The following is a 25,750-nucleotide window of genomic DNA, read 5'->3' as shown; positions in this document are numbered from 1 at the left end:
AACCTCTTTTTACTACAGTGAGTTTTGCCGAAGTCACTGCTTTTCCGTTGTCATTCAAGGCCTCACAGGCATACTCTCCTTGATGTTCTTCTGTGTCTACTTTTTCAATTACTAGCGTATAAGTATTTTGATCTTGTAAACACTTGAACTTTTCATCTGAAGGCACCAGTTTACTCTCAAAATACCAGATCACCTCTTTGGCGTTTGTTATGGATGCTGTGAGGTACACAGCATCTCCTTCCTTAGCAACAGTGTCCATCAAGGGTGTATGTATAACTGGACTATGCTCTGTGATGAAGCTACCCTCAGCTTCCTGTATCTTTTCTATAACAACCTCCTCAGTGCCACTTTCAGAGGCCTTCTCTTTCTCCTCTGATAGTTTTAGAATCTCATCCTGTTTTTCACCAGAGGTAGCCGATGAAGCAACTCCATCACTAGCAGTTGTGGTATCTGAAACTTTGACCTGACTTTGCACATTACAATGGCTGATCTCTTCCCTTGAGACGAGATATTTAGATTCAACTTCTGGTTCACTGCTTACTTCAGCTTTCTGTGAAAATGAATCCTTGTCTCCCTGCAAATCTATTTTGGCTCTTTCCTGAATTCTGGGATCCTCAGCAGCTAAGATGTTTATTTCCTCACATATAATAGAGTACAGTGCATCTTTCAGTTCAGTTTTCAAATTTGCCAATTGAGGATCAATGCCTTCAATAGCAATGGTCAGTTCTTCTATTACAGACTTTGCTGAGGTAATAAGGTAGGTGCACATGATGCGCTTGGGCTCTTGGGTGAAGTTTACGGTCTTGACCTCCACCTTTTCAATGCCTCTTAACCACTCAGAGAAAAGACTTGGTTGGTCACTGGCCACTGCTGCTTGCAGAGCCCTGCGGATCTGGGTTTTCAAGTTTAGTTGTTGCTCTTCTGGGATATCAGAAAGCAAACTTTCCTTAGAAAGAATGTCCCTTCCCTGTACTTCCTGCACTCCTTTGATTACTAGGGGCTCTTTTTTATACTCAGTATTTTGGTTCGGGGACACTGCCAAGTGATCGGAATGTTCTTCCTTGAGCAGTACCTGCTTTTCTTCCAGTGCTAGTGGAAACCTTAAAGACTTGCCTTCCTCAATCCTGGCAGCAAAGTCTTGTCCTGCACTTTCCAGTTGATCCACACTTTCCATCAACACCCTACCATCTTCTGTGCATGTGTGTTCTGAAGGGACCTGGGCTTCATAGTTTGCCTCGGAGATCAGGAAGTCAGGACCCTCGAAGCTTTCCACACATCCCTCAGTTAAGCCCTGACTCAGGATGAGAGCACTTTGCGCCTCTTGCTTTTGAAGAGGCACTCTTTGCTCTCTGTCCACTGCAGATACTGTCTTTTCTTTTGGTAAAAGTACTTCCCCAGTCACAGTGCTTGGACATGCATATACTGCAGGTTCTGTTGAAGACTGTGGATAACTCCCTTCAGGTTCAGCTAACAAAGTTTTCAGAGTCTCGGTTGAGACTAATTTCTCAGAACTGATTTCTTCCATGAACATGGCGCTTGGCAAGATTTTTTCAGGATCTGATAGAACCCCTTGTGTTGCAGGCTCCTGAAGCATTAGCATCTCTTCTTTGGGGAGGATTTCCTGGGACTGGACAGTCTGTAGCTGTAAATTGGGAGGTGGTTCCTCGACGGGCTGAAGGCAAATTGTGCCATTGAGGGAAAGAAGTTCCCTGGTGCTTTCGGGAATGAGTATATCCTGCTCCAACGTGGCTATGGATTGCAGTTGCTGGGTTGCTACAGTAACCTGCTTGCTCAGTTCATTGGTGTTAACAAGACTTTCAGAAGAAAGCTGTTGCTTTTCTTCCACACTTAAAGCAGCTTGCAAAATGGTATCCTTTACAAAAGCTGCAATTTCCTGTTCTGAGTCAAATGCCTCAACTGCAGAGTCCTTTAAGGACATCTCTGGAAAACCTCTTTGAGAAATGTCCTCTCCTTTAGGAGCCTTGGGCATGGACTTCACTTTGCAGGGAGAATCAGTCATGTCTGTGTCTTCCAGAAGCACCAGCAGCTCTGCAGCACAGGTGGACTCACCCCACACATTCTCTGCTTTGCAGACATAGAGACCACTATCTCCCCTCTGAGGGTCATTGACAATGAAGGTTCCGGAACCATCAGGATTATGAATGAGAGTGTAATAAACATTGGTACAAAGCTGCTTATTTTCTTTGAACCACGAAACGGTGGGTGCAGGTTCTCCAAATACCTTGTACTCAAAGATGGCAGGCAGCCCTTGAGCACAGTGAATTGGTTTTAACTCCTTAAGGAAGAAAGGAGGACAAGGGCCTTCAAGCTTTTGCAGAGATTTCTCTAGGGGTGATTCGGTTTCTGTTTCTTTGTGTCCCTCTCCTGTGGGTTTTATTTTTAGAGAGGCACTACACACTGTCTTTCCATATTCATTACTGGCAATACATGTATACTCTCCCTCATCCTCAAATTTGGTGAATAGGATGATCAGGCTATGGTCGTTACCATCGAAAACAAACTTGTAGTCAGATGAAGGGGTTAGCATTACTTCATTAAAGAACCACTGAATTTTAGGCTTGGGAATGCCAACAGCCGTAACTGACAGTTTAGTTACGTCCCCTATCCTTGTTTCAGCATTCGACACTTCTCTGATAAAAACTGGGATACTCCCTTCCATTTTGGAATCAACTTTAGGTGAATAAACTGGAGGTTCAGACAAAAGTTCAAGTGTTTCATTTCTACTAAACAACTGAAGGTCAGAGCTATAGATTTGGAGTCTTTCTTCCTCAGCAGACAGAAGAGAACTAGAAAATTCTGTATGGGGAAAAAATGATTATTATTTTACTGTAAAATTTTATCTAACAACATAAGAAAATAGAAGTCAAAGAATTATGTACCAATTGATGTCCTTCTTAAAGTTGTTAGGTTGTTCTGAGTTTATTACCAGAAAGCATGTTTGTAAATTTTTAACCTTAGTTTAGTATAAAAAAAGCATATGATTATATATACCATACAAATTTTTGATCTACTTCATTTGGGTTAGAGTTTATAAATTTTAAATATTTGTTTATGCATTTTCCTTTGTGATATAACCCCAGCTCTAACATTTGAAAAATTACTGGCCAAATAGTTATAATAAAAGAATTCATGATTATTTAAATCACTTTCTAAAAAGATCCAATTATTTAGATTTAGGATTTCCTTGAGTTTAAGAATGATCTTCATTGTCAAATTAAAGACTGATTATTTAAAATATACATGTATGTTCTAGTTAACACCTCTAAGCTGAAGCCATTATTAAAAATAAGAGGCTACAGGAAATGTTTAATTTGGATTTGTAAGAGCACCGCTATTTTCAGTTACTAGAAATACAGGCCTTTGTTTGCCAGTGTAAATTGCAATATTTCAGCAAAGCTTTTATAATAAGGCTTATGTTAAATCAAGTTAGGCTGGAAAATGGAAGAATCAGAAATAAGAGAAAACGACTCCAGTATTAAAAGTTGACTATTTTATTGCATAAGAAAAACTTGTATAGCATGATTGAACAGAAAAACAAAGCAGAAAATAACCTGTTAACTCTTTAAACAGTACCACGGATGAAAGGATGAAATAGCTATGTAATTTGCTAATAAGGAATTAGGTTTTTCATAAATCTGTTAGCTATGTGGAACATCTCTGTTAATAGTAGTTTTATTATTTTACCAAAATGTCATTTCATTCTTTCATAGGTTCATTTCACTGGTATCACAGGAAACAGTCTTATACCTTATTCCTTTCTGTTCTATAGCATACGTGTTAGAAGGCAGTACTTTATAAACACATTGGTAAAACTTATCTAGGGCATGTAAAATATATTCTTACTTATTATTTCACCTAAAATGAATGATAAATTTCACATACTAAGGATGGCCACTTAACATTACATATGATCTATAATATATTACTCATATCAGCTTTGTTTTCACTTGAATTCCCAAAATATCTGTGAAGGGAATCAATGTAAATACAGTTTAAATACACCATACTCACTACTACATTGAAATATTTTCGACTGTTTTTCCCTTACTTTTAAACAAGGTATATTAACCATAAAAATGATAATATGAAATTCAAATGTGCTAAAAAAGGAAAGGTATAGTTTAAATACGTGTAGTAGTAACAGATAATAATGCCTAATCTTTTCTACATGAATTATGATGAATTCTTTAATTGGCAAAAGAGAAGTTAATATTTCAGGCTTTTAAGTTAAATATACCATTGAGTCAGGAAATTTTAAAAATCCATTTAATTATCTACAATTAATAAGTAAGCCAAGTGTGGGCAAAGCTAATTTTTATTTATTCAGTTATTATTATTCTTCATATGCTAAAGTTCAATGCAACTGAGACTAACAGAATTCTAATGAGCAAAAGCAAATAAAGTTCTTCTCGTTATATGAAAAAAAAAGGTATTCCCCAGCCCTTTCTGCAAAGGGCAATAAAACTTTTTCTTTCTTTTTAAGAAACAGTTTTTGAACTGTTGCTCTGTATGCTGTATAATGTCTGGGTAAAATATGCTTGTCATGTTTGTCATGACCTGAATTTCTAATTTATTTAAACATTCATTATGTGAAAGAGTAGAATAAATCCGTAAATCCCTAGCCTATAAAATTAGTTTTATTTCAGGTATTTATGATGTGATATTATATCTATAATTATTATTACAGATATTGCCTACCTACACAACTCATTAGTTGAAACAAAAATGATTGCCCCACTGCAGTGTATCTGTCGTGATGAGTTACGTGATTCAAAACAAATGAAACAAATGTTTTTTGCTTTTTTATCTTTTTTGGAGGGAAGCCTGACTGCACATTCTCCCAATTGCTTCTTTAATTTGGAAGACTGTTAGGAAATACTCATTGTTGAATATAAATTTGATAGATGGCACCAACATAGCATAATTGGATACAGGAATTCTTTTGCTTGGAAATTAAAATTGACATGGTTAATATGATTACAGTACTTAAATGCTGCTCCATGCAGGTGACAAATATAACCATTTTAATGGTAATTTAAGAGTTTATTGTTGAAGGTAGGTAAGTTTCATAACTTTGATTACTACATCCTATTATTTCTTTCATTGTCTTTTGAAAAAGTAAAATTTATTCTCAGTTATATTTTTTAAAAGTACCATTAGAATGGCATAAAATCATAGCGATGGTTACTTTTGAGGTCTTTTGTTCCAACCCCCTCATTTTCAAGTAAGAAAACTGAATTTCTATTTATTTTATTACATCATTTATAAGTAGATTTAGGTCTGCATTGATAATGATAGTTGAAAGTTAAAGATTTTGTGAATTTATAATTTTAATTTTGAAAAATGGTCATTTTATATATTTGTATACACATACACACATCTTAATGAAATAGACTATACTCAGTTTGTTAATTTTTAGTTTAAAAATGGAATTCAATGAAAATGGCAAGAAATCTTATTAGTCTTTATTTGTAAATAATCTGAAAAACTACCATATTGTCTTAGTTCTAAAAAATGCCCACCCTGCTTTTTCTAATTTTAAAGACCGTAAAATTGGAATGCAGTTTAAAATTCATCTGTTAATGTAATATGGCCATTTCTCCCATCCCCCAACAAGCTGATATTAAATTAGTGCTGCGTTTTACAATTGATGCCATCTCAAAAATTGAGAAAATGAAGTATTTCCAAAAGTGAACCCTATTCTAGGTGAACCCTATCTGCAAAGAGCACCATTGGTCCCTTCAAAACTAGTAAGAGTTGAAATACTTAAGGAGAAGGATATTAATAATGAAAATATTTTTAAAGAGCATAAAATAACATATTAAGATTGAATTGTAAAACAGGTTCTAGAGTTACCTGTTGGGTTGCATTGGGTTTTTTGGGTTGTGGTTGTTCTCTCTGTTTTGTCAATTTCAAGTTCGAGTAAATAAGCATGTAAAAGGGTTAACATGCAAAGATGAGTTATAACTGGAGAAGAGAGGAAAGTTCCCTTTATCAATTTCTCTGTGTGGTCATCTGGTGGGGTCCTCAATTTTCCATTCTACTTTTGCAAATATAGTTTATCCTCTAAAAGAGAGTGCATTTTGCTGAAATCACTTTGAGAAGGAGGAATGAGAGTAAAGTAGAAGAAACACTTAGGTAGCCAAGTAGAGATTTAATCATTCTTGATGATTCACAGCATAATTGACACAAGTGAAGATTCCATGTTAACAGAATATTTACATGTATTACAAAGATGAGATTTCCACCCAGTGAAATTACTTCCCCAGGGGTCTTCAATGTAATTCATTTAAAGAGAGTAGAAGTACTTAGAACTGTTATAGATCCATTTCTTTTTGGAAAAGTTGAAAGCACTCAAGTCAATTCTAATAATTATTGGGGCACTAAAATATTGCACAAGAAATTTTAGGTTAAAGTGAGTGTGGCACAGGTCTCAGCCATTCCTGATTTGTTTGTAGCCACACACCGATACTCACCTTCATCACTTTTTACCAAACTTGTTATAAATAGGTTGTGAAACCCTATGCCCCTTTCTTCAGAACTGAACCTCATCCCTTGAACCAATTTCCCATCTTTGTACCAGTAAACGGTGGGTCTAGGAGAGCCTCGAACTAAACACTGGAAATAAGCTGCAGTGCCTGGTGGTGCAAAACAGTCAGAGAGACCTTTGATAAACCTGGGAGGTCCTTCTACCACCTGAAATTCAAAAAAGCTGTCTGAATATTTGCTTTTTAAGACTAATTCTTCCTTCAAACTACTTAAAGTCACCTTACTTTTCTTTGTTATCACAGCAAAGAGGTCTGAATCTCCCATGGTGAGGAATCCCCGACAAATAGCCTCTCCTACACTGTTTACAGCTCTGCACCTGTAGGTTGCACAATCTGAAAGACCGATGTTTCGAATTTTAAGGGTGTGTCTTCCCTTCTCCTCACTAATCACATATTTAACATTATCTGGCTCGATACACATATATTCTTTATACCATTTGACTTCTGGGGTAGGGATGCCTATAACTGAACATTGGAATACGGCATCTGAATTTTCTGGAATTTTAAAATCACAAATAGGCATTATAAACCGAGGAGGCATTTCAAATACTTCTAAATCAATTTTTAAATCTCTGTCTTCTTCCCTCCTTGCAGCCATGTCTGGATCTACTACATTTGATGGAAGAACATCTAGACTCACAATCATGCTTTTATGATCAGGAGTAAATTCAGGAACTGTGACTATTTTCACTTGCTTCTCAAATTCTTTAACATCTTTTTCACTTAGTTCAACTTCCAGGACAATTTCTTGAGGAGATGGTGTTCTTGATGATGTGGTGTTTTCCAGATCAAACTCCATCACATGCTGATGTGTTACCGGAGGTGGTAATGCCACTGCTCCTCCTTCTTGAGGTATTATGTCTACGTTTGCAAAGCTCTTCGCCTCCCCTATGATGTTCACAGCATGGCACATGTACTCTCCTCCTTCTCCTTTTTGAATGTTAGAAATTTCCAAAGAACACACATTACCTACCCTTTCTATTTTGATTCTTTCATCCTGCTCTAGCAAAGATTTATTTCGATACCATTTCACACCAGGAACTGGAAGGCCCTCAACTTCCACAATGAAGCCTAACGTTGTATTTTCAAAGAGCTTCCTTTTGGTCAGAGGTTCAATGAAAGATGGAGGCATCTCATTGTCTTTTGGCTCAATGGCTTCGTTGGGTGTACCAAATGAATCAGAATGCCACATTTCATAAGCTGAATTTCTCTCCTCTGTAGGTGTATGGAAAAGTTCACGTGGCATACTGTCCTCTCTTTCTATTTTTGATGGGGACATTTTAAAATTTCCAGTGGGTTTTGGTCCTCCAGTAGGGTTTGCATATCTTTCAGCTGTTTCTCCTCCTGAAGGGGTAGAATATCTCTCCAGTGCCTCCCCTGGGGGTGTAGAGTATCTGTCTAGTGCCTCTCCAGGGGGGGTGGAATATCTCTCCAGAGACTCTCCTGGGGGTGTGGAATATCGCTCTAGTGCCTCCCCTGGGGGTGTGGAATATCTCTCTAGGGTGTCCCCTGGGGGTGTGGAATATCTTTCTGCTACCTCTCCTTCAGAAGGTGTTGAGTATCTTTCTGCTGCGTTCTCTGAAGGTGTGCGATCTCTCTCCAAAGTCTCACCTCCTGAACTTGCTGAGAATTGTTTAGTAGTATCTGAAGGAGTAAAATATGAATCAGGTGACTTTGGAGATTCAAAATGTTCTACTGATGATGGTGGAGTGTAAAACTGATCTAACTCAGAGATTTCTTCACTGCTTGTACTTGCCACATCAACTGAAATATCAGATTCAGGAGAAAGTGGACGACCTAGTGATTCCTGCTGTTGGTTGTAATATTCATACACTGTGTTGAAAGTTACTTCTTCAACCTCCACTGCAGTGATTGAGTCACTCTGGATGAATTTTGCCTTGTGCTTGGTGTCTTTAGTTTCAGGAACCTCATGCTTCCCAGCAGTAAGTAAATATTGTGTTAGGGAGGTCTCAGATTCTATTACCTCGGTGGCATATGCATCATCGAATTTAGAAAGATTTTCAGAAAAACAAGTTTCTATTTTTTCTCCTTCAGAAACAGAGAAAGAGGTTGCATTTTGAACTTGAATTTCTTCAACACTTTTTTCTTTTCTAGAGTCAGAAAGTGTTTCATTTCTTTGTTCCTTTGGGTTCTGCTGTTCTTCAGTCATCAGGAATGGAAAGCACTGACTCAGGGAGAGCTTTCTGTGGGTTATGTCTGCTTCCTGAGGATCACCTTCCTGTTCTGCCAAAGTTATATTTACATATCCTTGCCTCTCATCATCCTGCCCTTTAAATGACCCTGACTCTAATTCCAAAGGGCATTCTTCCTTCATTTCACAAACCTCTGAAAGCTTTTTCTCACTTGCTGCCTTTTTCAAATGTGAAATGAAACTTCTGTCTCCATTTGCTGGAGAACCGTTTGTCTCAGAAGCAGTTTCTTCTACATCTGCAGATAAAGGTTGAAGGAGTGCACATGATTCACTGTGAATTTCTTCAGAAAAGGATTTGAGAGAAAGATCAATTTCTAAAATGTCTGACTTTTGTTCCTGTATATGATGGACTTCTTTTTCCAAAGAAAGGGTATTTTCATCAGAACTACTTTTCTCCATCATGCTTCTATATGGAAGCTCCTGACTGAAAGAAATTTCTTGATTGCTAAAAAAGCTATTTTGCCCATTCCTAGAGGTATTCTGTATATCAGATTGCAATGTTTCAAGGTTAGGAATTTCTTTTTTATAATGCATTTCCTCCTGTTGTCTACTTTCTTGTCCTTGGTACCCCTGAGTTGGATCTCCTATATGAGAATACATTTGTTTTAGAACAAATACAATGTTGTCAGAATCGGTTGTTTCAGAGGCAGGATGTTGAAGTTTAAAATAAGTTTCTTCTGGTTGACCACTATCTAATTCTTGGAATTTTACGTCGGCATTTTCTGTTAGAGTCTGAGACTGCTTTAAGTCAAATGCTATGGGACCTTCAGGTCCAGCCCTTTCAGAAACTGCAGATTGATCTAGCAGACCTATTTCTTTCTGTTGTTCCCTTTCTTGTCCTTCAAATTCCTTATGGGTATGAGAGGAATATCGTTTTAAATTCATTCCAATGTTACATGAATCTGGTTCGACGTTTGGAGACATTTTCTCTGCCTGATGTATATTTACGTTTAGGTCACAGGAAGTTTCACTCAATCTGGATTCTCTTTGCTTTAATGGAAAATCTCTCTCATTAAATTTCCTTTGAGGAATAATAGCGAATGATTTCTTGGTATGTCTTTTTTCTAGAACTCCTTTTTCTACATGTTGTAACTTTTCAAATGCAGCAATTCTACGCTTCACCTTTTTTCCTGGGTAGTGTCTCTCTTCACCAAGTTCTTCATCTCCAATGACAGATGAGTCTTTTGTCAGGTAACTATCAGCAGTTCTCTCAAAGTGGATATTTGGTAAATAGTCACTTTGGGTACATTCTTGAACATTTTCCTCTTCTGGTCCACCAAATTTTCCAAAATCATTTCCTATCTCTTTAACTTCACTGAAGTTATCTACAAATGTACCCTCTGCTCCATGCAGATTTTTTTGTTCACTTACATGCCCCTCTTTCCCTTCATCCTGGCGTTTTATGAGTTCGGCCCTGAGAGGCTTGTTAATTTTTATGGCTCTTGAAGTGCCATGCATAAATGTGGGTAGTTTTTCTCTAGATGATGTGCAATGCACCTCATTTTTCTGGTCTATCTGCTCAATTATCTCAAGGCTTTGAAAACATTCCCTTACAAAATGTTCTTTTATATTAGATTGGGGAGTAAGAGGAGTGGCTGGATAATCATAAAAATGTGCTTTTACAGATTCTCCCTGAACTTGTACTTGTTGACCTTTGGAATATTTTGAGTAAATTCCACCAATGTTTTCTAAATGGCCATATTTCCTGTGAGTGACAGGTTCCACTGTTAGATATGAAACACTCTCAGCTATTCCTGAATTGTTTTCAGCAACACATATATATTTTCCAGAATCTTGAGTATTAAGGTCATTAATATATAGTCTGTGGCTGCAATTAACTTCTTCAAACTGAAACTTCTGGCTCTGCTGTAAAACTGTCCCATTCTTAAACCACGTTACAAGGGGCTGAGGCTCACCTGCTATTAAACATTCAAATATTACAGAATCCCCTTCTCTACACCTGGAATGCTTTGGCATTTCTTGTAACAGTTTTGGAGGCTCATTAGTAATATCAGATGAAAATACAAATTTGTGTTTTGGTGACTGAGTAGCCTGATCTCGAGGTGTTGCTTCGGGTTCCAACTCCACACATGTACGTGATTCTCTTGCCTCTTTATCTTGTTCTGGGGTAGGAGTAGCTGCTGTTATCTGAATTTCCACAGGAAAGGAAAGCAATTCTGTGTCTGCAGAGGGAGGAACTGTAGGGTTAGGTTTGAAAATAGGGAGATTTGTTTGACCCTCCTGTCTCAAAGATGGACCAATGCCTTTTGCTTGGTCAAACAGCAATGCCAGCTCCTCTTCCTCATCAGCGTAGTCATGGAACATTGGTCCAACATCATATCTTTGTTTTGCTTTCACTTTAAGTGTGCCAGTTGTTTTTACTGTTCCATATTGATTAAACAGCACACAAGTGATAGAACCTTCATTTTGAGACAGAACAGAGGAAAAAGTTAGTGTTGAGTAGTTTTCCAAGGTATGAGTGATAAAGCCCCGATTATGTGGGATTGGTATATCATTATTATACCACATTACTATGGGTTGAGGATACCCTTGGAAATGACACACAAATTTACAACTATCACCTTCATAAACTTCTTGAGATTCAATTTCTTGGAGAAATGAAGGTGGGCAACGTTGTGGATGATTTTGGAAAAGGTTTTCAAAAAATTTTGTGTGTTTTTCCTCCTGGTCAGTTTGGAATTCATCAACATTTGTGGAAACAGAATGTTGTACTTCTCTCAAATCCTCCATTGTTATTCTTTCACTATCTATTTCTTCATTTTCTTTAATGTTTACAAATGAACCTAAAGATTCCCTGGTGTGTGCTATAATAACTTCAGATACCTTTTCAGGGGTTTTGCATATTTCTTCATTCTTATGTACATTAGTGACAGATTCATATGACTCTCCAGTTATAGTTTTAGTCACTGTTTCTTCAATTTGTCCTCTTGTTTGGGTATTTTCATTTTCTAATGTCCTGTCATATAACCAGTCTTTTGGTAGACTTTCTTTTAGAAATGCCTCTTGGCTCATTCTTATTTTGGTCTGAAGCATTTCTTCATCAACAGTAGTTTGAATGACTGTAGGAGATTTTCTGTAGTCTACATTTTGATCCACTTCATTTGGAAAAGCTGGTGGATTTTGGATAATGTCTTCAGTTGAATTATCTCTCCTATTTTCAGCTAGTTCAGACTTCGACCTGCTTTCCATTTCCTCTCTAGAGAACAGAATCTCTGTATGACTAGCTTCACTTCTCAGAGGTCTTGAGTTTATTTCAGATGGCACATCTAAAAGAGATAATTTCTTTTTCTCCACTAAAATTTTTCTAGCCTCCCTTAAACGTTGCAACTTCATTTTGGTCTCCTCATCCAGGAAACTTTCACCTATATTAACCCACCTGCTTATGTCAGATTTACTTTCTAAGTATTCTCCATCATATATAAAATCTGTTTTCTTGCCAGGACTTGTGTTAAAACGTATAGTTCGCATCATTCCCCTTTGTTGCACATCTTGTTTTTTGTTAAAGGGCGAGCCAGTAAACCTTAAGTCAACCTTTATCCTGTCTTCCCTCCTTTCAACTAAAGCCTCCAGGTTTTCCTGTGTCTGTTCTGCTCTTTTCAGAAATTCTAAATATTTCTCATCTTGCCCTTTTTGAATAACAAGCAATGATGCAGTTGATTCAGCTGATCCTTCACTATTAACTGCTAATAGTCTATAGCTTCCAGAATCTCTGTCTTGGACCCTTTTAACCTCTAAGCTAGAACAGTGATGATGTAAATCACTCTCAGTATTTATGATTCGACGGAGACCTGTGGGGATAGGCCTACTGTTATGAAACCAGGTCATCTCTGGAGTTGGACAGGCAATTAATCTGCATGTGAAAACAACTGGTTCACCCTCTAAAACATATTTAAAAGTAAGTTTCTGGGTAAAAGAGGGCTTGAAATATTCAGGCCAGGAACTTGTAGACAATATTCTGCTTGCATATCTTTTAGCGGCCATGGAGCTGTGGTCTATGTCTTCTGAATCTGAAAAGGCATCGCGTGTATCCCTTTCTGAATGTTCAGATTCCCCCTCAGAGAATAATTCTGAAAAAAAAAATTATAAAGTATTTTACTATTTTCCATAGTATCTGAAAAAGTTGAAAGTAAATGAAATTGCAAAATAGGAAATGAAATAAAGTGCATGCTACAGATTCTCACAAATCCATAAAAAAATTCACTCACCATATTTGTTCGAATAAACGCAACACCATGCTCTGTTTAAAAGATTCTGACACGAAAATCGTTCGTTGTCTGGTCTTTTCTTCAAACTGCTGAAATTTCTTCTTGAACAAGCAAAAATGCATTTCAAAATAACATGTTCCTGTGCATATTTGTTTTGAGATCAGGAAAACTTTGTTCTTTTGATCCCTAAGAGGAAAATCTTACCTGACTTGCAGAGTGTGGAATAAACGCCCTTTCTGATCCTTTTGTTTGTAAATTATTATATTTTTGAGAATTAACTATTTAAAAGTATATACAAGAACTATAATCATAAATAATTAGCTAAAATAAAATGAGAAGGCGTTTATTCGAACTAATACAGCCATAAAGTCACAATGTTATGCAAAGAAAAGCAGGCAATAAGGATCACATAAGGCAGCTATCTGCAAGCCAGTGTAAGAGACATATCAATGTTAAAATGATACGTGTGCGTGAAGTGTAAACCAGAATGGGAATGTAACATTTTCACACATCCTAAGTAAAATAGCATTTCAATCATAATTCATTCATGACATTGCATTCTGAGAATGACAATTCGGTTATTGTCTATTGTTCACATCAATTCATCGTGGTTTTGAAAACAAACTTTTACTTCAAGACTTCATGCATTAAGATGATGTTTTCTAACACAATCTTCTGAAAATGGCTACAAATATGAAGTTGAAAATGGCTAATACATTTTAAATACAGAGTTTTGAATTACTGTAAAACCAATTATCATGAAATGCATGTAACTGTTGGCATACTAAACCAGGCATGCAACATATTAATATATACTCTAAGAGATATATTTGTACATCCATGTAATTTTTCTCAATAATACTAAGAGAAGGAAGACAGCTCAAGGATTCTATTAATCCTTTGCAATGTCTACATAAATCTCACATTCATTATAACAATACCTTTCATCTCCATCTCAATCTGTTGTTCTATCCTCTCATGCAAAATTGATTCAGGGGCTAAAATGGAAAAAAAAAACATTTAAAGAGATTTTAGTGATTAATTGCATCTATTTTCTGGATCAATTTGTGGTTTATAAGATTAAATTGTTTCCTCTTTATTATCTCTTTATTGTAATAATAGAAAACGGCACCCCCCAATGCACAAAAATACATGCCAAGCATATCACTGAGCTTATATGACAATGTTGCTAGAAAGATTTTAAAACATTTTTATTTTAAGTTCTCTATCAGATTTCTACTTTCAGTTTTGCAATTTCCCATGCTTTTACATGCATTCAGAAAAGCAACCCACAAAGTAAAGGAATATTCTTTTTTCAAAATGTCTTATTGAATGAACACTTGCTAAGAGGTGAAATCACATTCAGAAGGAACATGCATTTTCTAATTTGCCGATTTTAGTTGAGGGTTACCCTCAGTTTTTCCTGCAGAATTAAGCATTTCCTACTAGTAGATACTACTTTGATTTGAACCATTTTTCACAACTTTATACAACACCAAATCCAATTATACATTAAGGAGTGAAACGAAGAATCCTAAATTCAAAATTGCTTTTATTACATAAAAGGAACAGGCTCAGTCTTGAGACACAATCATCTGGGGCACCTTCCTGGGAAAGGCTGGTACCCTGATGCCATTTGTACTCTTCTTTCCAGGAACTTGTCAGTAGACTTGACTCCCTTGTTTTTCAGCTCCTTATGGCCTTTGGCATGACATTAATGACAAGCGATGTCATCGTTAATGACAGTCGTCGAATGACGATTCTCTTTTAACATCCCAGGTTGTTTTAATTTGTGGCTCTGAGTGTTTTAATATTTTTAGTATCTGACCCAGGGGTATTTTTTGTAACTGTCCTGGTTTGCGATTCTTTTGCTATGTAAGGATGAAGTTAGGAAAAGAAATAAATTAGCTTTGTTGGAAGAGTAAAGACACGCTGAATGTAGAGAAGTTGGAATGTCATTAGGATGAGAATAAAGGCAGCAAGTTAGTCCTAAAACTTATCTCTGATGCATTTATGCTTATTATACACACAAGGACTCTATTCAAACAGGCTGACAGGAGTTTTACATTGCTCCTTGATCTTGTGGAGTTACCAGGCCAAAATTTAAGAGGAACAAAGAAAGATTGACCTTAGGTTAAATAATTAGACAACTGTACCTGAACCTTCACTCCACAAAAACCTAAAACTGGCTTGTCTTTGAACCTTCTTAAGTACAAGTCAGTCAGTCTGGTCTGTCCAAGAAAAATAAAAGTAAAAAAAACTTATGTTCTGAGAACACTTAAAACATAATCAATTGGAATTGAGTGAACTGGAAATCCTGGGGCAAAAACAAAATAAAATAAAAATAAAAGGCCAGCTCAAATCCATCCTAGGAACATGATGTTCAAGTACTGTGTTACAGTGCCGGGTTCTTTAGGAAGCTAGTTAAAAGACCAACATTCCTCCCTCCTCCCAATTACACTGCTGTCACAGCTGTCACCTGTGATTTGTAGACACTACCTCTGGGAGAAATAGTCATTCTGTGTGATTATGGTTGCTGTGCTAGCCAGTATCTGCAGTAAAATTGAGGGTCAGTTCTTTAGGTGGTAGAATTTTCCATCTAATTTATGTAACTAGACCTCAGTGCTTGAGGTATTCCCTTTAGAGGCTATGGAAATTATAACCAAAAATAACTATAGAATGAAGTCTCACATTAAAAAGGACAAAAGCACCCCTGTGCTCAGTATGTACTGGAGATACAGTAAGTAAATTAATGAGCCTGATTCTCTCTACTGGGCAGGAAAGATCACTGTTGCAAAACCCAGTGCCAACACAGTTGTGTGCACAATAATGTACTTCCCTTGCTCATCTCTAACACTTCAAAAATAGGATGGCCAGGAAAAAAAGGGGGGCGGGGAGTGGGTGTAGCTCAGTGATTTGAGTGCCTGCTTCCCATGTACTAGGTCCTGGGTTCAATCCCTCCTAAAAAAGAAAAAGAAATAGGATGGCCAAGATCAGGGGGGAACTTGAGGCCACAGCTCTCCATAGACCCCTCCCTAGAAATGCCACCTCTTCCACACACTTCTTTTCAAGGAATTAGTGAGGTTTATTTGCCTGTGGACACACAACTTGGGCTTCCAGCACTAAAGAATAATTTTCTCATTTCATTAGTACCTAACTAATGGAATGGATAAAATGAAGAAGTTATCCCTTGCCCAGATAGCTTTATTCATGCCCTTCCAGACATTGTGGAGAATCAATCACAATAACAACAAAAATAATGATCTCGCCATGAGGTGGTTCTACAGATCCAAGAGGATCTGAGGCTACAAAGGCAGCGTCACTTTTTGAGAAATACCTGGAGATCACTAATTTTGATTTAGACAGAGCCCTCTCATTTTCAGGACCTATTTTTTATTTCCATGGCATCCTTGGAAATAGCTACAATTTCCAGATCTGAAAATAAAGGGTAGATGAAAATTGTTATGCTTCTTAATATTAAAACAATTAAATTTAAAATTAGCACAATATCAGGGACAATTTAAAAAACTCAATATATGTTGGTTGAACTACAACATTTTAACCTTCTTTGGTACATTTCCTTGGTTGAGCATTTGACAAGTAGAAAAAGCAGCACATGTGGAATAAACCTTAACTTACTGAATCTAGACTGGAAAATTAAACTTTCATATCCAGTTTATCCAATGACATGACTGACTTTCATAAGTCAGTTATGAATAGAGGGTTAATTTAGAGCTATTCTAATTAATGTATTCATTGATTCAACTTGTATGGCAGAAAAGCTGGTAAAGCGATGAGAATGAAATGAAGCAAATCATAGCTAAAAATCAAATAACCACCTTCTATGCTCAGCACTCCCGACGGCATCTTCTTTCCATGCTTATTGTGAACAATGCTGCTGTATAATCCTTGGTCTACCAGCTGAACATTACGTGTTAAGAAACTGAATATTGCCATCTTGTGATTGCTTCACTCTCAGATTCCTCTATCTTTACACCTTCATAAGTCCAGGTTACATTAGCAGAAGATTCATCTTGTAAAATACAAAGGAATTGAGCAGTGTTGCCACACCTTGCAGTGAGTCCTGAAGTTGTGGGAGAGTTTTCAGTGCCTCCATTGCTTCTTCAACACAGTCTCAGATAATTCAGTGCTTTCTGCAATTTGTGAAAGGGATGAGGTATGGTGCAACTCTGTATCTTGAACTGATGCAGTTGTATGGGTGGAACTTTGAGATACATTGTCAAAAACCTGCATTTCATATTTATATGATGATCCTTGAAATGACTTAATTTCCTTTTGGGATATTTTGGTCTCTTCCTTTGTGAAGAAGAAATCTGCCACTGCCTGGGACTTGGCGGACACTCTTATATGTTTCCCAGAACTTTTCCTATCTAGGCTTGCATTGTATAAGCAAGTTACAAGAAAAAGAAAAGAATAATAAGATCTAAGCTTTGTCACTTGGCTAGGTTAGTAACATAAAATGGCATGGAAGATGAAGATGAAAGACTCATTGTCACTAAGAAACGGCATGCCAATAGAGTATGCTTTAGGAAGTGAGGATCACATGAAAGAAAATTCATTCCCAGTGAAGAACGGATGATGAGGTCTCATGCAGATTCCATACAACAGCTGTTTCTTTCTTCTATTGTCATTGCAGTTATCCGGAGTGATGTAGTATCTTTTTTTTTTTCTTTGTGCTCCAACTATTTGGGATACCATTTTCCCTGCCTCCGCCATATATTTATAAACAATATACAGCAAACAGATCATTTAACAATGCAATGATGCTGTGTAGCTTAGAAAATTTTTTAAAATCAAGTGAAGTTGGAACCTAACAAAATAATTACTAGTTCTCTATGCCCAGAACACACATTTCAGTGAGAGTTAAAGTTTATAGGTAAACTTGTAGTTGAAGACTTGAGAGGGCTTGTTGGGTATTTTATTAGTAAATTATGGACTGACCAAAGTATGCCAAGAGACAAATAGCAGAGACTCTCATTAGTAACAGTGGGACTGAGAGATATGCAGCAAATCAAAGTCCTTGAAGAAAAATGGGCTTTACCTTTTGGTGTCACTGTGAGTGGAGCTGTACAAGTTGCTTCCCCAGCACTATTGGTTGCTTTGCAAGCGTACTGCCCAGCATGCTCTGAGTAAGCATCAACTATAAGCATTAAGGCCATGCCTGTGGACTCCTCAAAATGGAAAACTAGATTTTTTGTTGGTAGAATTGGCTGCTGGTTATGAAACCAATGGATTTCTGGTTTGGGAAAACCAGAAACCCTTGCATGAAATCTGACTGTCTCCCCGCTGTGCACCCTGAGGCTTGACAGAGGCTGGATGAAGATGGGCTTTTGGCCAAGGGAATCCTTCTTAAATGGAACTGATGAAGAGACATGCCATTGGGAGTTTGATGTAACTTCTTCAAATTTGCTAAATCCTGAAAAGAAGCATGCCAACTTTTAATATCTTAACCTGCATTGATACCAGAACTCGTTTGGAGTTTGCTACAGATCTGTCACAAATTTCAGTGGTGGACTAGAATCCAGTTCAATCCTAATGCCTTGTAATTGTATATCACCACTGATTTAAAGATGTTTACTTCCATTTTCCAGGTAAGTAAGCTGAGACATAAATAGGTTAAGAAATGACACCCATTTGTTTCTGAAAGCGATAGTGGACTCCATAATAAGGTTTAGGTATTCTTATTTTCAGGGTCCCCTTCCCCATCTTGAAACCAGCTTTTCTACTTTGTAAACCACTTTAAATTCATGATTACGAAAACATCTAGATTAAGTAGGTGTTTAAAACTAAAGAAAAAGGCAGAAGTTGTCCTTGGTCTTTATGTATCTGTGCACACTTACTCCTACCGAGGCTATAGTCACTCAGGAAAAATAGTCTGACCGCATGAAAATATTGTGATCCTCCTTTTGAATCAAAGTGCTCTCTACTATAGAAGAAATATTTCTGATTACAATTTAAGAGCCCCAAGTAAAACAAATGTGAAACAACCTTAAGACTGGGTCTCTCAACTCTCAAGAATTCTTTGAATGATGCTGAATACATGAAGCAGAAATCTGTACTTCTGAGAAATCTAATTGTGCTCACACAATGGGGTGATACACTATTAGAATTTTTTTTTAAGTTAAAAATTGATTTTTCATTTTAGCCAAATGAGAAAACCTATTTCTTTAGCACATTTCTCCCCATTCTGATACATGCTGATCAGGAAGCACAAGAGCTGCTGCTGATAGCAATATATTACAAACATTTATGGAGACAAAGCGGGGCAAAATAAAAATGGTTTGTGATTCATAACGAGAAAGGTAAATAAAAAGCGAGAACATTGCATATAACATGGAAATAATTAGTTGAATTAAAAGAAAATGGTAGGACCAACGATGATCTACATGAAATCCTTAGTGGTTGTTACTGTCATTGTGAGAGTAGCTCTGTATTTAAATGTGATTCTTAAAGCTATTTTACTCTACCTTCCAGTCTTAGGTTGGCTGTGCTTGACACTTGGCCTATAGCATTGCTAGCGACAAAAGTGTAAGTTCCTTCATCTTCTGGAAAAGCTTCAGCAATTTCCAGTTGGTACATGTCTTCAAATTGAGTCATTCTGAAGAACCGAGATGGCTTGATTTGCTTGTCTTTGCTGTACCAAGACACTTTTAGATCTGTATCACAAAAGAAAAGAAAAGATTTAAATCACAAGAATGAGTGGAATTTTAAAAATTTATCTGCAAATACAGTGTCAATTATACCGGTGACTACATTTCTTATTTCTCTTAAAAACAGTGTACTTTTCTTTTGGGTGTACCACATCTGCTGTTAAATGATTTCATTTTCAAGAAGTAAACACGATTCCAGAAAAATTCAGCTTGTTTCTATATGGTTGAACCGGTTCTAATGTTCGAACCTTTAGAATTTTAGTTGTATTCTTTTGAGGCATTTGCAGGACATATTCAGTGACCTTGAGAAAAAGGTCCTGAGAAACAGTCGTGAAGGGTGCGATTTGAGATTGTGGTCACCTACGGGAACAGTGAAGAGGAAACTCTCCACTTCTGGGATACAGAAAAGGAATCCAAAAGAGAATCAAGAAGATTAGCATTCCATGAAGTCTAAAACCCTTGAAGGTAAAGAGAAAACCTCTATGTCTTCATTGCCAATGAACAAGTGTCAAACGGCCTCTGTTCTGTGGTATATAGATGGCACGAATATTGCACAAAAAGTAATCTTTAAAATTTAAGGAAAGACTCATGGAAACTGAACATCTTAGATATATTTGGATATTTTTCAAAGTGCCAGTTATAATAAATTATAATAAAATATAAAAATAGAACTAGCTATTTTCATACAAGGATTTGAGCCATCTTAAAATAATAGATAATAAAACCTAAACTCAAAGATAAAATAGTAAACTATCATATTAGTATAGTTTAGGGTGACATGTACTTTAAAAAAAAGTGTGCTTCCAATAAAACAATATCCCTGTAAGTCAATAGTGGGTTTAAATTGAAGTAATTGGAGCACCATTGCTGTACCATTTCCTTATCTCAGTAGTCCTGTGGATCTTCTAATAGTCCAATCATCTAGCATTTATTTGCAGTTTAACTCCAATATTGGTCCAAAGTTTACCTTGCATCTCATGATAGTAGTTGTTTATAAATTGCAAGTTCTTCTTTAAAAAACTATTTTAAGTTCCTTAGGTAGCAAGGTAAGGTGGAAAGGGTCACCCTGACTCTACACTTTCCTAATTTGTGACCTTAGATATGTCATTTAATCTATCTGGACCAGTCTTATCATTTGTAGGATTGGATGTGTAGCTAATTCATGGGCTATTCATCACACAGCACTGCTGTGAGAATCAAATGACATAACACACCTGAAAAGGTTTTATAAACATTGGCACAGTCATTAAAGCAAGAAAGTCTAATACTGCAGAAGAGATCATCAGTGCCTTCAATAATATGCCAAAAGAGAGGTCCATGTGATATAAACCAGATATCACAATAGGTTCTACTATCACATAGAATTTAACAATCATCCTATGACTATTTAGGGTGTGTTTTAGAAAAAATCATCAATGAAAATGTAAGGATGAAGAGTATGGAATATTCTCCGTGGATTTCCCACTACCCCTACCGTGAGATTCTCTGCCATTCCTGCTGACAGCCACTTCTTTTGGTGAACTGAGTAAGGCACCAGGATAGGTAAGAATTGCCACTGGGCACAAATTGCCAACTAAAAAATGATTTAAAAGGCAAAAGTTCTCTCGGTGGTAGACATGGTGTTTCTGGGTGAGCTGCTGTTATCTGTGTTGGCCACTGGCATCCCATGGCTTCTGTGAGGTCACCTCATTCCCTCCACTCCTTACTCTCAATACTCTGCTGTATTTAGCCCCGTCTACTCCCTTCTTCCCTCTGTTGACTGCCCTAGTTGAGGGCCTCATCAATACCCTCCAAGCCTACTGGAACAATCACCCATCTGGTCCTTTGCCTTTAGTCTTGCCTCCCACATCTGCCTCTTCCTCCTTTCAGTGTCAGAGGAATGTCAGAGGAATGAAAGCAAACCTGATCATGTTACCCAAGGGCTCAAAAATCTTTCAGTGGCTCTTCAATGCAAACAAGATAAAATTCCAAATCTTAAGCAGAATGCCAAACATGTTAGTAGCTGGCCCTTGCTTTCTTTTCTAGCCTTCTCCATCACTCGTGATGTTATTCTCCAACCACATGTAATCACTTGCCGTTCCCACATATAAAGTGTCCTTTAAAGCCTTTAAGACTTTGCAAATGTTGTTCTCTCTGCTTGGGATGTTATTGTGCTCAATGATCTTACTTATTCTTCAATGCTCAGTTCATACACCTTTCTCCAATTGTTTCTCAGATGGAGAGCACTGGGTATGAGCACCTTGTATTCAGCTGTGCACATGCATCACCTGGACGTTGAGTTCCTTGAGCCAGAGCCAGATGTTTGCATCACAGCAACTAGCATAGTGTCCAGCACAAAGGAGAGGCTTAATAAATGTTGGTGGAATAAAAATTGAATAGGTGTTTAAATGACTGATGGACATGCATCATTGCTAGGCTAATTATTTGCCATTTCCTTAAGCCAGCTGTCACTGTGTAGGTCCCCAGATGATATGGACTCACTGTCTGTATAATAAATGCTTCAGCTTGTTTCCCTAGAAACAGGCATAGGTGTGCCCTAAACCACAAGCTGTTTCCCTGCCTCTGGTTGATAAGTGGCATTATTGGTTGTAAATTACAGTGTGTCTGTGTGAACTAAATCAAACAAGTGATTTACAAATACGTGAATACCCACATATATGCATTCAGATATGTACATAACCCTAGCCCTGACCAACTATAGTCCATTCTCTCAATCTCTTGGGCTCAAGCTGGAGGTTTAGATCTGTGTGTTCTCTTAATGAGATGCTAAAATGTTATGATCATAAATAGCTCTGGTACATATGAAACAAATTAGACAGCATATATTACCCATATAAATATGGACCTTTGTTCAATTTTCTTATTCTACTGATGATGAAGAAACATGTGGCTCTGAAGATCAATAGAAACAAATACGACAAAGCACTGCTCATGAAACAACTAGGGAGATTTGATGCATGTTCATTAGTTAAAATGATTTAAAAATAAAATAGTAATATAATTGTTCTACTTTATAGTATAACGAGTTAAAGTTTCATATTAATATACAATACAAAAAATTATAATAAATTTAAAGTAAATTGTAAATATAGATTCTACAGTGTCTATAAACATTGCTTAATGGAGGGAAATATTTATTAAATGAAAAATTTATTCAATAGCTTAACTAGAGAAAATGATAGGTTTAAAATGAAAGCAGAGTATTCTTACAGTTTAGAATATAACAATCATTTTAAAACAAATTGATTTTTAAAAAAACTTTATATTATATAAAGTATAATGAATAGTATAGTGAAACTGCAGGAACCTTTAACATGGCTTCAACAGCTATCACCTCGTGGTTACTCTTATTCCATGTATAGCTCCCCAGTCGCCCCACTTCCGGGATTATTTTGAAGCCAATCCCAGGCATCGTGTCATTCTATTTTTGTTAAACAAATTTTATTTTCTGATATCCCTTGAGGATTATGATATTCTTTGAAAGCTAAGGAAATTTTATTTTAAAAGAAAATTGCAAAGCTAGCTTTATTAGAAGTTTTAAGATTCTGTAGTATCCAAATTGCACTTTCACCAGTAGGTGGCACCAGAGACCTACAATAGATACTTGCAGGGCAATAAAATCACCGCCCTGGTCCAGGTCATGTTCCATGCTTCAGAAAGTATTGAGTCCCAAAATACTTGGGAATGGGGCTTTTGTAAACTTGTCACTTCCCCCCTCAATTTGTAAGAGATCATACATGAAATATTTCATATGAAAAATTTTTTCTGTAATGCAAGGTATAAATTATTTAGAGTAGTTTTACTAAATTTGATTTTTAAATGTATTTTTCTTATTGAGTTAGGATATTATCAAGGCAATCCTCATTTATTGATATTTAGTATTTCTTAAATACTACATTTTGAAGATATGCAGTCTATGGTATTTGCCTCTGTTGGTCACCCAATAACTAGACTTTCACATTTATATAACTCCTTTTAATGGCTATAACAAAAATGAATGTATTGAGCACCAATCAGTTACCAGCCATGGAGCTTAACATCTATTATATCTATTATATCCTTTAGTTGTGCTCATAAGATCAAACAAGCCTATTTGGTTGCTAGATCATCATCTCTTTATTAATCCCAGGGGAGGAAATCATTGAATCACAGGAGATCAATTGAAATACTAACTTGTTTAGGCAAATGGCTCTTGGCTATGTAGAGTCTGGGTTATAAATTAATGAGCTAAGTATATTAAACAGAACAATCAAACTTATAGGAGTGCTATAAGACACCTAAGCTTTGAGAATTTCCCTTTGGTGGAGGTATATAAAGGACAAGAAATTGAGGGAGTGATTTTCTTTTGGAATAAAGTTGATTTATCTTGTCTCTATCTGGAGTCAGTCACTGACTATCATTATTAGCTCAGACAGGTGCTAAATATTTAGTCTCATCAGTCCAAGGTGAGACTCCTAAGGGTGGGGAGAGCAGCTGGTGGTGTTTGGGAAGTATATCCCAATTAAAAATCGTAACAGCCATCTCTGAGTGATTATTATGTGGTGGGCACCATGCTATGTGCTGACTGAGTTTTCTAATAATCCTGATAATAGTCTTAAGTTATTGGTAGCAGTCATTTACTAATCATTCTATCTGTCTAATCAACAAGTCCTCATTGAGCATCTGTGATGAACCAAGTGGCAACCTAGGACAAGAATACACCTTTTCTCTCATGGAGCCAGCATGCTAAAAGCTACTGTTTCCAGGCATTGTTCTAGGTGCTAAATCAGAATTCCTGCCCTCATGCAATGAATATTCTAAGAGTGAATGTAATATTATTCTCATTTTTCTTTCATGAGGGAAAGAGAGTCAGAGATGTCATATATTTGCCTAAAGTCACACAGTTAGTGGAGTCATATTCAAGTCCAGGCTCTCTGACCACAAGGCACTACTTATAACCACTGCAGGATACTGCCCTCCAAGGGAATGTATACTTCTGAGCACAAGAATTGTCCACAGAATGAATAATGCTTTGCATATAAACAGACTATTCTTTTGTCATGGTATTTTCTTAATCAACAGATGAAGTGCAACTGTAATCATAAAGAAAATACTACCATTTTTGAAATTTAAAATGTTGAAAAACACTAGTATAATTCTTAATTTAATAATTCACTTAAATATTCTGCTAGATTCCCATAAGATTTCATATTATGCATGAAAGATGTTTGTGATGGAGGAAAAGATGAGCAATTTTTTCCCCTGTGCCATTCTTTGTAAATATAAGCAATGATATCTTTTCCTTGGACACCTACCAGTTCCAGAGACTCTGCATTGAAAACGGGCTGGCCGCCCCTCAGAAGTGACTGTGTCCTGAAGTGGCATGAGGATGGCAGGTGGATAAACTGGCATTTCCTGATCGGGAGACAGAACTTCTGGAACTAAAAGAACAGACCACAAGATTTGTCATGATGTAGTCACCCTACAGACCTCAGAGAACAGAGGATGCAGATATTTCTTAATTTATTTCATAGCAGAGTTCTTTCAGAGTTAGGCTGCAATCTAATTTTATGTGCTCCAAATTGAATTTTTCAGAGCACTGGGAGAGCTAAAAAGCTCTCTTTAGATTTTAAGCTGGGAAGTAGCAAGGCATCTCTACCTTCCACAAAAAGTGAAGCTGAGGTTGTGGCAACTCCATAGTCATTCTTGGCCTCACAGGTATAGACAGCTGCATCCTCTGGGAAGGCCTCAATTAGCAAAAGCGTGTACTCTTGCCCATCGTGAAGAAATTTGCACTTGAAGCCAGTGGAAAGCAATTGTTCTTCCTTGTACCAGGAAATTTTGGGCTGTGGTCTGCCAGATATCACTGCACAGAAGCGAGCGGGCTTGCCAGACTGCACAGTGATAGGCTGCAGCTCCTGCAGAACTTGGGGTGGTTCTGGAGCTGGATAAATGAAAAAGAGCCAGTGAAAGAGCGTCAAAGCAGAGAGAGCATGCAAAACTGTACATCAGTCTGCGGCTGAGTGGTTATGGGCCCTGAAATAAAACCTTGGCAGTGAGATCTTTATTTGCCTCAGAATATTGGAGCCATCT

The 25,750-nt window shown here is 37.0% G+C and overlaps 2 protein-coding genes across 3 annotated transcripts in view; both read right to left on the bottom strand.

Moving 5' to 3' along the window:
• Positions 1-25,750, bottom strand: part of TTN (titin) — a 284,068-nt gene that overhangs the window by 215,880 nt on the left and 42,438 nt on the right. Inside the window, exons 42-46 of one of the 2 annotated variants that reach the window (XM_058300570.1) lie at positions 25,317-25,601; positions 24,973-25,098; positions 19,496-19,684; positions 13,949-14,005; positions 4-2,817 (exon numbers count right to left, since the gene is read on the bottom strand). In XM_058300570.1, coding sequence (XP_058156553.1) covers positions 4-2,817; positions 13,949-14,005; positions 19,496-19,684; positions 24,973-25,098; positions 25,317-25,601 — 3,471 coding nt within the window. The remainder of the gene's footprint in view (positions 1-3; positions 2,818-13,948; positions 14,006-19,495; positions 19,685-24,972; positions 25,099-25,316; positions 25,602-25,750) is intronic. The other variant, XM_058300571.1, reaches the window with a different exon arrangement.
• Positions 6,156-13,215, bottom strand: LOC131279181 (muscle M-line assembly protein unc-89-like). The gene is made up of 2 exons (XM_058300572.1): positions 13,008-13,215; positions 6,156-12,869 (listed from the first exon to the last, which is right to left on the bottom strand). Exon 2 carries the CDS (start codon positions 12,781-12,783, stop codon positions 6,427-6,429), a length of 6,357 nt encoding a protein of 2,118 aa, XP_058156555.1. The 5' UTR covers positions 12,784-12,869; positions 13,008-13,215; the 3' UTR covers positions 6,156-6,426.

The sequence above is a fragment of the Dasypus novemcinctus genome, chromosome 7 (genome assembly GCF_030445035.2).
Source record: "Dasypus novemcinctus isolate mDasNov1 chromosome 7, mDasNov1.1.hap2, whole genome shotgun sequence".
NCBI lineage: Eukaryota > Metazoa > Chordata > Mammalia > Cingulata > Dasypodidae > Dasypus > Dasypus novemcinctus.
This window is presented reverse-complemented; position numbering and strand designations above follow the sequence as displayed.

Coding starts and splice junctions, on each gene's coding strand:
- LOC131279181 (XM_058300572.1), bottom strand. CDS start 12,783: ATGGCCGCTAAAAGATATGCAAGCAGAATATTGTCTACAAGTTCCTGG.